Source organism: Channa argus, chromosome 7 (assembly GCF_033026475.1).
Source record: "Channa argus isolate prfri chromosome 7, Channa argus male v1.0, whole genome shotgun sequence".
NCBI classification, from domain to species: Eukaryota; Metazoa; Chordata; class Actinopteri; order Anabantiformes; family Channidae; genus Channa; species Channa argus.
Genome location: NC_090203.1, coordinates 9,259,191 through 9,272,863, shown reverse-complemented (window position 1 = coordinate 9,272,863; position 13,673 = coordinate 9,259,191). Strand labels below are relative to the sequence as shown.

Sequence of the window (13,673 nt, the reverse complement as noted above, 5' to 3'; positions counted from 1 at the left end):
TGTACACAACATCATTTGAACTGCACTGTAGCCTAAACTGTTTTTGGCTTAGTAGTTTTTCTTACCAGAACAGTTTTGTCAGGTTCCTTTAGATAGTCGTAGATCAAAGCACCTGCAATCCTCACCTGAGGTATAAATGTGTTTGCTTAGAAATTGGAACTATATACTGTAATGAGGATAACTCAGTTCCTCTTTTCTAATGTTTTCATATCCATTTTTAATGTGTTCCTCTCCTCTGGGCATTTGTTTCACTACTAATAATCCAAATGTGATACTGTAACAAATATACAATGAGAGGGTCGCCATGGTTGGCTAAACGGCAAGTAATTTGGGTTTTATGGCTAAAATAAGATGTGACAACAATAAAGCAAGATTTTTGGACAGTTGTCATGTGGGTTACTGCAGTTTTAAGACAGGCACTTCTGAAATAATCCTTGATATGTTTCTGTCATAGAAAAATTTCCTAATATTTGTCCTACAGTACAACTCACATTCAATCTTTTTAAAGAGAGTATTTGTCTGAAACTGGCTGTTGTCCAAGAAGTGTCACTCCCAAATAGCATTGATGTCATATGAGAAGTTCTCCTTGTCTTTTAGTACAAGCTTTCACACTCTTGTTTGATGGGTAGGGGGAAAGCTAAACACCAAATACCCAATGCTGCATGTTGGCATATTTAAATACTACAAATACAGTAATAATTTGTCTTTCCAGCCTTACCTGTTCAAATGTTGTTGTTGTTCATCTCCTTGTCTTCTCAGAAAGTTCCGTTGTACAGAGACGATATGCTCTAAATCAGAAAGAGGAAGACAAGACAACCCATTCTTTTTGTTCCATATTCAGTTCCAGCTAATAGCAAGTTCAAATTACAGCATGATAGTTGGAAAAGATTTTATTGAAATACTGATGTTTGTTTGAATGAATACACATTGGGGAAAGATGTAATAGGATTTTACATTAGTACATTATGTTCATCATTGAATAATAGTATATGTGGCTAAAGCAGCACTAAGGCACAGCTACATTCCCAAAAAACAATGTAAAAAATACATTTATTACCATATAAGTTATTTATTTACTGCAAGGGGAAAGTCATTGCTGTAAATCTATGCATTGGTTTCTTCACGCATTAACTGGTTTGTTGCATAAAGACGATTTCAACACAGTGAGTCACCGTTTAACTTAGCAAAAACAGTCATTTACTGAACATTAAGTTATTTCTCTCTTGTATTTCCTTGAATTTTCTTCTTGATCTTTATATAATTCACTTTAACAAGTTTTTTTATTGAGTCTGTTGTTCTTACTTTGTAAATGTGTTCAGGAAGTAATGTTTTCTTGCACCTACTGTGGTGACTTAATTATTTGAGTTTTGACCAAGTAATGTAAAATTCCATATCTGCTTCTGCTTTGTAATTTGGAAATAAGACATGATGTCCCTTCTTTTTATTTTAATTTTTTTTATCCTCTCATCTTCTGCTCTCGTGCCATCTGACACAGTCCACAAAGAGGCAGACAGGCCATGACAACCCAGTCATCACACACCGAGCCCTGGGAAAAAGCACAGGCACAAACTGGTGTCACACATTCTTATCTTCATACTTCTCTCAAAAGATTTATCACTGTGACCATAATGTTTCTGACAGACTGTGTCTAGAGTTGATTGTCACTACAAACATTATTCTATTTAAATTATAAAATCTGTTGAATTCTTTTCATGCTCTGATCAGTGACAACTTTAGTACACTTACATTAATGCCGTATCTACTGCGTATACTTGTCCGTAGCGCAATCATGGCGCCAGGAAGGAAGGGCACGCAGCAGCTGTCTCCATTGTCCTGAGCCACCTTACAGGCCAGGATACAGGGGATGAATGATGCACAAAGACCTGGAGACAAGATACATTTTGTCACATTGGTAACCCTATCGCAGCATTGCTAAATTTCTGCTTGCGTGTGCGAAAAGACGTACAGATTCCACAATCTTCACAGCAGTCGCACACATTTGAACTCCATTCTGATACTCCATTGGACACGGTGTACTGTGTGACTGTGACCTGAGGCTGGGAGCTGATCACATTTGACTGAAATGCCATCGCTGCAAGTTTTAGAAAAAGAATGAGCTAAAATTTAACAACAGATCACATTGGTAAATAATTGTTGTTCACATAGTAATTTTATAGCCCCATGTCTTTGTATCTTCCAAAGCGAATGTCCTATTCCATGTTCAGTCTTGTGCTATTAAAGCTTCTGCAGGTTTAAACTCATTCCATCAATATTGTGCTATACACCCCTGAGGCAATAAATGAGAAAATAATTTGGGGTAATAAAGTGTAATGAAAACCTGAAGACTCCTCTATGGAGCAAGAGCAGTTTGGAAGAAACACAAAATCCCTTCTCACCTGATGTGTTCTCCTGAGGTGTTCTCCTTTGGTAAGTGCAGCTCCAGGAAAAAGTGCTCTGATGTAGATGGTCACAGGCTAAAATCACAGAAGGGCAATGTCATGTCAACAGCTCTTATACCCAATGTGACTCAGTTCTACACCCAAGTCCAGTTTGTACACTGATATGACATGGCAAATAATGACCACTTTGGCATGTGCAAACACCTTGTAAAGAAAATGTTTAGTTTTGGGGCGTATCACACCTTTCAAAATAGAGCGCATGATGTGATCTTTATCAGAATGTACAACTGAAAAACAAAGTGGTCATGGTACTTCTAAGGCAACTTTTAAACTAGGTGTTGTCCTTAGAAAAGGTGTGCTGTGTGTACAGACTGTGGGCCTAAGTCTATGAATGGGAAAAGGAGTTGTTAGCTTCTTGGACAGACCTAAGTCAACTGTAAAAAGGGTTGTTATTTTTCCCATTTCAATATGTACTAAACCGATGGGTCTATGAACAGGTGCAAACAGCATTCAACATGTGCATGAGTTCACAAATAAATTAAACAAAAGTAATGAAAGAAGCAAATCATAGTGTACCTTTAACCACAAGCTTTCAAAGCAATATAGACATGATTAAATTTCACATTTCACACAAAACTAAAATCAGATATCCAACACAAAATAACAGAAAAACACAAGAATATCAAATTTAACTTCAGTTAGTATGAAACACAAAAGGAGATAATGTGTCAAAGTCTGGTTTTCCACTTACAAATTACAAACGTGACTGAAACAACTATATAAATTTTGACTATAGTATTATACCTACTATGTTAGCCATAGTTTATACTTGTAAATATTATAAATATTATATAAACATACAGTATCTTGCTGGTAATTGTATAACAATTTTAATGCTTTATGTACGATTTTGAACTGTTGGCATGTGCTTAAGGAAGTATTTGTGTTTGGAGTATGTCGTCCTTGCTAAACCTGCTCAAATATGGTACAGCACATTTTTATATGCTTTATGTGATTTTCATTTGTCTGTGATTGGTATCAACAGTACTTTCATCCATCCATCCATCCATCCATCAATCCATAATCTTTAACCCCTTATCCTGTTTAGGGTCGCGGTGGAGGTGGGGCCTATCCTAGCTGTTATAGGGCGAGAGGCGGGGTACGCCCCGGACACGTCTCCAGTCTGCCTCTGGGGCAACAAAAAGTACAAGCACAGACAGACAGTCATTCACACTCATATTTACACTTACATGCAGTTTGGACTCATCAGCTAATTTATGATGCATGTCTTTGATCTGTGGGAAGAAACGGGAGTATCCAGAGGATCCCACGCAAGACCAGGGAGAACATGCAAACTGCAATCAAAGTCAACATGACAACAAATTTTTGTCCAACTGCAGTTGGTATAACAGCAATTGCCATTGTCAACAAAACTCAGATTACAAAAACACCATCCAGGACAAGACAGAACAAATAAAAAGTATTGTTGTGTTCTGCCTTAAATTTATCATTTAACACTTGTGAAAGGACAGGTTTTAATTAACATGTCAAATAAACATGTTTGAGCTCAGAAATCTAAAAAGCTGCAACTAAAGCAAGCAAACAGAAAATATATACAGTAGAGTGTCTTTTCCATTATGACTTAAGAATTACATTTGTGTTCATCACTTGACTAAAGGTAAACAGCTTTTCTAAAGAATAGCATGTCACTGTGTCAAATTTCACACAGACTTATGAAAATTTCTAGTTAAACTAAAAAATTAATCAGTCCGAATTATCTATGTGCAGATAAGAAATATAACTGCGGGCTACCGTGATGTAGTTTGTCCTTTATAGAGCTCTGACAAGTTGCAAATCACATTTTTTAAACTTCCAGATATTTATTGTGCAAAACGTGTGCATATTTTCCTTTTTCCCATCAGGTTACATCAGAGAGGTAAAAAGTTAGATTCATCTCTGTGACCCAAGTTTTAAAAAATAGGCTTAAAGTGTGCTGTTTTAACAACACATGCAGTATTTTTCCAGCTCTTAAACAGTCACAAAAGAAGCTGCTTGGATCAATGTTGCACTGTTAATCATACAAAATGTCAACTATGACAGAAAGAAGCAAAACATCAGTAATGTTGTGCAATAATATAATTTACCAGAAGACCCTTGGTCGAGACAGAAGCAACCACAGCAAGGTTCAGTTCCTCACACAAATGACACACAAGTTGTTTGTGAAAAGAATTCAGGGTAATATTTTTTCATTATTACTCAAAGGGGATGGTGCCCATTTTGTCCATCACATCCCATTTTGTCTGTTAAAAGAGCTAAGAAAGGGTTTTGATTCATGCACTTTAGCTCTAAATATTCATCTGAGTGCTACTGAGCCGAGTATGTGTGTGTTTCGTATTAACTACTGATTTTGCACTGTCTCAAACTTTACATCCTAATATCTTTTAAAACTTTACTAAAGTTGTAACTTGAACAGAATTTGTGGTGGAGGTCTGCAACTACTCTCCACTGAAATGCTGCACTGATCAGGCAGCAAGATGCATTTATCACTTTTTTACTTGATCGAGAGGCTTTACAGGTAACGAGAGAGATTTGCATTGTACTGCAAGGAGCCTTTTTGAGGATGCTATTTTGCAGTCCTAACACCACATAAACACTCTAATATTTATGTTAGCACTTAAATGGTCTCATTTTAACCACATAGATGCCCAAACGACTTAACTTTCTGTGTTTTTATGTGATTTTTTTATGTGTGCAATCTTATAAGCATCTGCTGTCTGCTGAGCATCAGCCCTTAGTCTCAGAAGGTATGTAGCAAAACATATTTTTTTTAAATGTAATAATCTTGCATATGGAATAAAAATTTGTTTTGCAAATTGAAACCCACTGAAATCAAAATTGGTACTTTGCAGATGTGCTAAGTACTGTATTTAAATACAATTTTGAGGTACTTTATTTCCATTTCATCTTACTTTAGCTTTGACTCTATTACAATTCAGAGGGAAATGTTGTACTTTTATTCCACTACATTTATATCACAGCCATAGTTATTGGTTAATTGTTGCAGATTTAGATTCTTATAAAAATCAGCAAATAAAGTTATTCAAATCAGCATCAATCATGTTTTTTTATTTTATTGTTTATTTATTTATTTTTATTTTATTTTTATATTAGAGCAAATTAATACTGTTTGAAATATATAGTTTTCCTAGTGGGTTACGATTCTATTACTATTATATTTTTAAGCACACACTCTTACTTGAGTAATGAATTTGAAGTGGTATAGTGATTATTTTTTCATTGCTATAGTAGTTGCGGTCTTACTTGAATATTGAGTGTGTGTTTTCCCACCACCTTTGATACTCTGTACTCCTATTTAAGCTTAAACCAGTTAATATTTTGACATACTGAAAAAATACATATGATTAAGAACAGTTTACTACAGTCATAGTACTCTACAATACAGTGTACTCACGAGCTCAACAAAAACACAATCTGTTAAATTTCTGCCAATTCAGCACTTTCACATCTTCTCCCTTGGTGGTGGATTGTTTTGTACAAGTAGATTCTGCTTCTTGATAACTCAGTTCCCACAGCATGTGTTTCCTTTGGATATAACAATAATAAATAACTATATTCATTGCATTTTCCATGTGGGTATGTAATTTAGTAAATAAACATATATATATATATATATATATATATATATATATATATATATATATATATATATATATATATATATATATATATATATATATATATATATATATATATATATATATATATATATATATATATATATATATATATATATATATATATATATATATATATATATAAAGAGCATCAGTCATGCACCATATGTCTGAGGTCTGTAGTTGCACGTAGACATGTTTTTAAAATATATGTGACAATTTCTCTGACACAGTCATCAATTCCTACTATAGTTGCGTTTGCATTTGTCTAAAATGTGCAAGGATTCAGTTCCCCAAACCACGACTTCTTCTTTCTGATCTTTGTCATCTGGACCAGTATTTCCTTGATTTTAGGAGCTTTCTTGACTGGTTTCAGGTATGTTTACTACTGCCTCCTTGACTGCCACAAATATGGATTCATTGCCATCAACATCAGATGATTATTGGGTGAGTGGGCTGTTTTACAATGCGTGCATCACTGGGTATCAATAGAGACTGGGTTTGGGCTTAGACTTCTTTGCAAGATTTTTTCTGTAAGACATGTATTCACCGTTGTAGAGAACACATCTATCTGTCAAATATTTTTAAATGGAAGTTAATCAATTGCTATTAAATGATGTTGCACACATTAATTATTTTGATTGTACCTGTTTGAAAAGTTCCAATGTCAAAAACTGTCCTTACATTAGAAAGCTTAACTAAAAGTTTGTGAAATAATGAGACAGCTTCACACCATCAGTGAAGTAAAACTTTCTTAAATAATTCATTGTCACATATTTGACACAATCTCTGTTTCTCTTGCTTGTCATTAGGTATATGACTACGATAATATCTCCGTGCCCCCTGGTGCAAGTAAGACTTTCGCAGCTCCATGCTCACAGGAAAATACCTATGGATTTGCACATAAGTTTTCTCCTGTTGCATACAGCCTGGTATTCGTCCTGGCTTTCGTGGGCAACGTGATGGTTCTGTGTGTTATCCGACGTTATCGAATATCACAGAGGGGCGGTGCATGTGCCTTCTCTCTGACTGACACCTTCCTTCTTCACCTGGCTGTTTCTGACCTCCTACTGGCCTTCACCCTGCCGCTGTTTGCAGTGCAGTGGGCTAATGAGTGGGTGTTCGGCTTGGCTGTTTGCAAGATCTCTGGTGCCCTCTTCTCCCTGAACCGCTACAGTGGCATCCTATTTCTGGCCTGCATCAGTTTTGACCGATACCTAGCCATCGTTCATGCTGTCAGTTCTGGCTGGAAGCGCAACACCTGCCATGCCCAGATTGCATGTGCATTTATCTGGGTGGTTTGCCTGGGCCTGAGTGGAGTGGACATTGCCTTCAAACAGGTTGGGAAAGTGTCCACTGTAGGCAATCACAGACCACTCATTTGCCAGGTGTGGTTCACAGAGAATGCCACACAATGGCAGCTGGGGCTGCAGCTGGTCAGCGTAGTCCTGGGATTTGGACTTCCCCTACTGATCATGCTCTACTGCTACATTCGCATCTTCAGGTCTCTGTGCAATGCAAGTCGCCGCCAAAAGCGCAAATCTCTCCGCCTCATCATCTCCCTGGTGTCTGTATTTGTCATCTGCTGGGCCCCATACAACTGCTTCCAGCTGGCAGATAGTCTGCAGAAGCTGGGTGTCGTGAGTGGGGGTTGCCATTTTGGTCATGTGATGGACATTGGGACTATGATCACTGAAAGTATGGGGCTGGCGCACTGCGCTCTTAACCCTTTGCTGTATGGCTTTGTGGGAGTAAAGTTCAGGAGGGAGCTTGCCAGAATGTGCAAGGGGCTGCTGGAACAGAGAGGTTTTATGGGGGTGGGGGTAAGTAGGAGAAGAAAGCATAGAAGGGTCCTAAGCTCCCACAGTTCTGCAGAAAGTGAAAACACGTCATACTCTGTTATGGTGTGAACAAAGATACAGGAAGGAAGAAAGAGATGTGGTAAGATACGCATAAATCCAGTGAAAAGTGAAGACTTTTGAAATGTTCTCAGAGAGAAATATTTTCAGCCTTTGATTTATTTCCTTTATTGGTGCTTGGCCATCTGGTTTTTGCTGCAGCTGTTATTCTGGATATTTTAAAGAATACTTTAGTGAAGGTGGGGTGGGGGGGTCACAAAAACATTTCACTTCCTATATGTCGAACCTGATATGCATCTTTTTTGCAAGAACTTAATTTTTGTGTTCATGTGTCTGCAAATCCTGTAAAATTTTAAATATTTGCATATTCCTGGCAAACCTTGTTAAGAAGTTACCATGTAGCCTGAAGCTTCAGTTAGTTTTATATCTCACAACCCTTACTCTGAATGGAATTTGTTTTCTCTTTTGAGCTTACAAAAAACTAATGTTGTACTATATTTTTACTGCTATTCTGTGCACATTACAATAATGGTCTTTGCTGCTAACAATGAAATGAACATTTTAAATTTTGTGTGTGATTAAAACTCAACAGTTTTCTTTTGTACAAAGATTTTTATAATAAAGATTTTGGAATAAAAACAATAAGTTACGTCTTTTATACATTTGACTATTATATCATCTGCTTACCTGCAAGTTTACTCTGATGAAATTTCATTTAAAACAACCCTTGACATATCTCATGCTTATTGAAAATAGCAATAAGTATGACAGGATGATGCAACTGGTTCTGAGCTATTGCAGAACTATTAGAAGTACACATCCAGAAAAATTAGGCATGTATTATTTGGTCACTGAGGAAGTACAAATGTCTTGTTGGAAAAGTAGTATGTGAAGTTCAGTCTAACACTATGGGCCACAGGTGAGGTATCCAGACTATTTTGAAGTTAAATTATAGATGCTGCAATGTCGTTGTCTGTTTAGTAGCATGTTCTGTGCTTACGTCTGGTGCCTTGATATATAGGAAATGTATATCTTGCTTTTAATTGACATGAAGATAGTTGTTTAATATATAGCAACACTGTCTGATTTTGTATATATTTATATTCAACATCTCCCCAAAAATAGTAATTGCAGTAATTAAATTAATCTAACTGCAAAAGCAGAGGAGAAAGAAGCACTTAACTAAAGCACTGATACGGCAATGTGCGCTACAAGTAAACGTTATGAATTCAAAATTTGACAAAGGTACATTCAGCAAAATGTAGCCTTTTGGGGGTAGCGTACCAAAATAAAAGTCTTTCTAAAAGGTAAATACTCAAGTAAAGTAGAATTTTCATTATATGGCGAACAACTTGGAGTATATATTAATTCAGTTGTATTGGTAATCGGATAAATTGCAATGTATGCAAACCGATAATGTTAAAAACACAACACTTCCATCTAGTGGAAAACGATGTCTAGCGTCAGGACCGGCCCAATCCCGGAAGTAGTATATTAGGCTTCCAAAATTAGGCATGTGGTTTTCGACAAATATCACCAGGGCCGAAGGGACTGTGTAATGTTTTTATATCATGTCATGCGTTTTTCTCAAAAAAAGAAATAAATACAGACCTCTGTAGATTTTTAGCCACTTTTAAATATCTCTTAGTTGGTGCAGTGGTGATTTCGATAGATTATTTTATTGTGAAAAATCATGTAACAGGCAACTTTTTAGTGTGAGATGGCAAATTCGGCAGGTTGGGAGGAGACAAAGCGCGGTTACAATAAAGCCAAACAAAGTGGAGACGTCAGGAAAGTGCACGTAAGATGATCATCGACATGTTATAAAGACTTTAGACGTTCAATCAATAACAGACATGTGTTGTAAAACTTCCACCTTCATTGTCTGCTTTTAGTTTCCCCGGCTGCGCTGCGAAGTTTTGTATTTGTAGATCAGCTCAGGCGGTTGTACGCTAAATATAGTTTTGGCGATTCCTGAAGGTTGCGAGCACGCACGCCAGAAAGGCTCAGTGCGCTTTCGGCCGCGCTATGTGCCCGCTGCTTCCAGTTTGTTGACCCGCTGAGGAGATAAACACCGCGAGCAGCTCGCTGTGTTTTTCGTTGTTGTTTTTTTTTCTGTCCTCAGCGCTAAGACACGCGTTTGTCCTCAGACTCTGCAGCTGCAGCCCTTTATGGTAAGTGTAATTAGCAAAACCGTTTACTTTGAGCTCAGCTGTATTTTATTAAATGTATTAATATTAACGTAAATGACCTTGGCGCATATTTTAGCTATACTATAGTATAGTATAGTAAGTTACTGTAATAATTGCTCTACTAAAGCCACAGTCACCTCTATTGTAATGTTATGATTCATCTCTCGGTTTTACTACCGGTCTGTGATGTATTTTCTGTGCAGGTTTATTACAAACATACTTTACTTAAAGCAACGCTTCCCCTTGTGTGACATACAGTCTAACAATTTCTGTGTCTGTGTGCGTGTGTGTGTGTGCGCGTGTGTGTAAAGGCATGACCAAGGGGAACTTTTCTTTCCGTTTACACCAGATCCAGAGTTGCTTCATTCAGTGACATCGCACCATGTGAGTTATGTGCAAGCATGAGATTGTTTATAAGACCTCAGCTGGGTTTCCCATGTGGGGAGTTTAAAGAATCAAATTCGGTTAACGACACACACACATACACACAGAGTGACAGAGAGAGGGGAGTGTACAGGCAAGCTTATAATTTTGACATCCGGCTTTTGAGAAACTGCAACATTTTTCATTTCTCTCTGTGCTTAACCTTGTTGACTCCAGAATAGAAGATCATGGAAGTGCATCTTGATGGATTTCTCATTCAAAATGAAAGTTATGACTATCCCGACTATTACTATAAAGAGGAGCCTGTGCCAAAGGACGTTGACGTAGTGTTGATACCAGTTGTATACTCTTTGGTGGTGGTTGTGGGCCTGTTGGGAAATGCACTGCTCATGGCTGTTGTGGTAAAGAAGTGGCGATATAGCAGGATATCCGACATCTTCGTTTTCCACCTGGGTGTTGCAGACATCCTGCTGCTCCTGACACTGCCTTTCTGGGTCGTACAAGCAGCTCACAATTCTGGATGGTGCTTTGGGACTGTAATCTGCAAGATCTGTGGAGCTGTTTTTAATGTAAGTACTGTGTGTGTGTGTGTGTGTGTGTGTGTGTGTGTGCGTGTGTGTGAAACTGTGAGAAAGCTGTCTATGGATGGATTGATGTTGAGTAGTTCATCCCAAAGACTCTCGGTAGAAAGGATTAATAGTGCTTATTACTGTTTCTGAGCAAGTGTACTCCCCAAGTGACATCCACATTCTTTCAGCCATTTCTAGAAGAGGCCAGAAAAGGGAGCCAGAGTAGGGGTGAAATGAAAGTAAAACGAAAGGTTGTCTTACATAAGATTTTGTTCTAAATTTCCCTTTTCTTTTTTCTAGATCAACTTCTACTGTGGGATGTTTCTGCTGCTGTGCATCTGTCTGGACTGCTACCGGTCCATCGTCTACTCTTCCCCGCTGTATTCCCAAAATAAGCCTGTCTTAGCTCATGCCAGTTGCCTGTTAATTTGGCTCATGTCTGTGCTCCTCACCCTCCCAGACTGGATGTTCTTGGTGGCTATGAAAGATTCTACACAAACGAAAACACTGTGTGTTCACAGATACGTTAAGTCCGAGCGGCTGTATTCACGTCTTGTCAACCTCATAGTGAGATTGCTGCTGCCTGCAGCCACCCTGATCTTCTGCTTCTCCCACATCTTGATATGGCTGAAGCGCAGCTCTAAAGACCTCTGGAAGCAAAAGGTTGTCATGGTCTTCCTGCCGCTGGTGGTGGTTTTCTTTCTTTGCTGGATGCCTTACAACATCTCAGACATTATTGACACCTACAGGAACCACTCTACAGAACCACTTTATAATTTCTCTGAAGGCTCCCAGAAAACAGCTCTGATGGTCACATCTGCTCTGGCCTGCCTTCACGCCTGCCTCAGGCCTCTGCTCTATGTCTGTCTGTGTGGAAACTTCAGAAAACTAGTGCTGGCCAAACGGATATGTAATACAGCCGAAAAGTCACTTTGGGAGTTGGGTGTAGGGGAGGAGGCCATGTCTGAGCATAACAATACAAAGGAGGAGCAGAAAGAAATGACAATTATAGAAAATCAAATGCAAACTGTTTGAAAAGACAAAAATACTCAAAGGAAGCCTGAATAATGTTCTACCCAGGAGAGGAATTTAGCATCAAGTCGTGTCATGGGATTATGGTGTGGAGGACTAGGTTGATGTAATGATCATGAGCTTCAGATATTTATCTTTTTTCAAAGACACAGATGTTGCACTTTTATTAGTTTCTGCCGTGTCATGGTGATACACAGTATATTGCTGTGCTTCAATTATAACAACTAAAGCATTTCAAGTTTTTTAAATCAATTGTAGATGTCCCTATTTTTGTGTATTACTATTACTGTTTTAACGATCCTTATTCTTTTTAGTATTGGAAAAGTTTTTTTCATTTCATTCATGTCAGTGAAGTTTCCAGATAAACCTCTTAAAGCTATTTTCCTCAAATAACTACCCAACATAAGCTTTGCGAGTGTCATTTAGTTCTTGCATGAAACAGTCTACAAAGTTTATAACTTCATTTGTGAGAACCTATAATAAACAGTTTCTCTTTTTATTTTCTGTTATCTTTCATCTATTTTTAAGATGGTGTAAATTCCGTTATTGCACAGTTTAGTGTGTGAAGTTGATTCATTGTGGGAGTTCCCACCCTCGGCAATTCCCACGGCCATTTTTTTGTTTCAGCTTAAACCTTGCAACTTCTCTGGATTTTTGGACCCAGCATGACACTAAGGGGTGGTGATGTCATCAGTCACATGAGCGCGTGAGAGAAGGAGGTGGAAGATGAAGAATGCTTTGTGTGTGTGTCCGCCTTTTCATAACTTTCTGTTTACTCTCCTCTAATGACTTGACTGCTTGCCTGACAGAGAACTGTTTGCGTTGTTTGTACAAAAAGAGTAGGTGGTAAATGGAGAGATGAGTAGACCTTAATTTTAAATAGACTTTATTTTAAAGTTCACAGCACTGACTCTGTGGTTTTTCCTCCACACTGCTCAGCACGTTATGGCCTGCCCTGCAAACCTGTTTTGTTTCTGAGCTCAAGGCAATGTAATAATGTTAGCCTGTATTAATGTGACCTGAAACAAAACTAAACCTTCTCTTTAGTCATTGTACCTAGTATTAACTATTTTTGCTGTAATTTTATTGGCTTTGCATTTCATTCAGAGCTAATGGTTTCATATGAGAAATACTGTTTAACTGTGACAGCAGTATAATGTCATGACTCATAGCGGTATTCATTATGTGGTTAAAAAAAGTGTAGTGAATATTAAAAATCATTTAAATTGAAGTGTTACTTCCTACTTAGCTAAGGCTGATCTTAAATAAGACAGAGAAGTAGCTTAATAATTTGATTAATAACCCTGTTAACAGCATAGCCACACACTTGACAATTTCTCCTCAAAATCAATTGTAAAAGTTAAAAAACAACATGAAAATGAAGATGAAGACACGCCGCCCACACACCATACGAAGTTCAGTGTTTCAGAAATGGCTCTCTGTCGAGCTCTGTAATTTGTTCAGAAGCACTTTACATAACAGGAAGAGTTTATGAACCATCATTCTGCCCTCAGAATGGATAAGTACAGCCTCTGCGTTAAGA

General features: G+C 37.7%; 3 protein-coding genes across 4 annotated transcripts; 2 read left to right on the top strand and 1 right to left on the bottom strand.

The window, feature by feature from the left end:
* Positions 1-874: 874 nt before the first annotated feature.
* On the bottom strand, positions 875-3,754 carry cnfn (cornifelin). Its single transcript, XM_067509554.1, has 5 exons — positions 3,650-3,754; positions 2,397-2,474; positions 1,967-2,092; positions 1,747-1,883; positions 875-1,546 (listed from the first exon to the last, which is right to left on the bottom strand). The coding sequence occupies exons 3-5, from the start codon at positions 2,088-2,090 to the stop codon at positions 1,457-1,459; spliced, it is 351 nt and encodes a 116-aa protein (XP_067365655.1). The 5' UTR covers positions 2,091-2,092; positions 2,397-2,474; positions 3,650-3,754; the 3' UTR covers positions 875-1,456.
* Positions 3,755-6,352: 2,598 nt separating this feature from the next.
* cxcr3.2 (chemokine (C-X-C motif) receptor 3, tandem duplicate 2) lies at positions 6,353-8,585 on the top strand. Its single transcript, XM_067509531.1, has 2 exons — positions 6,353-6,541; positions 6,907-8,585. Exons 1-2 carry the CDS (start codon positions 6,473-6,475, stop codon positions 8,002-8,004), a joined length of 1,167 nt encoding a protein of 388 aa, XP_067365632.1. The 5' UTR covers positions 6,353-6,472; the 3' UTR covers positions 8,005-8,585.
* A 914-nt stretch (positions 8,586-9,499) lies between these two features.
* LOC137129990 (C-X-C chemokine receptor type 3-like) lies at positions 9,500-12,629 on the top strand. Of its 2 annotated transcripts, none has more exons than XM_067509534.1 (4): positions 9,500-10,127; positions 10,457-10,529; positions 10,751-11,098; positions 11,399-12,629. In XM_067509534.1, the coding sequence occupies exons 3-4, from the start codon at positions 10,757-10,759 to the stop codon at positions 12,131-12,133; spliced, it is 1,077 nt and encodes a 358-aa protein (XP_067365635.1). In that variant the 5' UTR covers positions 9,500-10,127; positions 10,457-10,529; positions 10,751-10,756; the 3' UTR covers positions 12,134-12,629. The 2 variants fall into 2 exon arrangements, with proteins under 2 accessions (XP_067365635.1, XP_067365634.1); XM_067509533.1 differs by having other exon boundaries at positions 9,501-10,127; positions 10,746-11,098.
* The last annotated feature ends 1,044 nt before the right edge of the window (positions 12,630-13,673 follow it).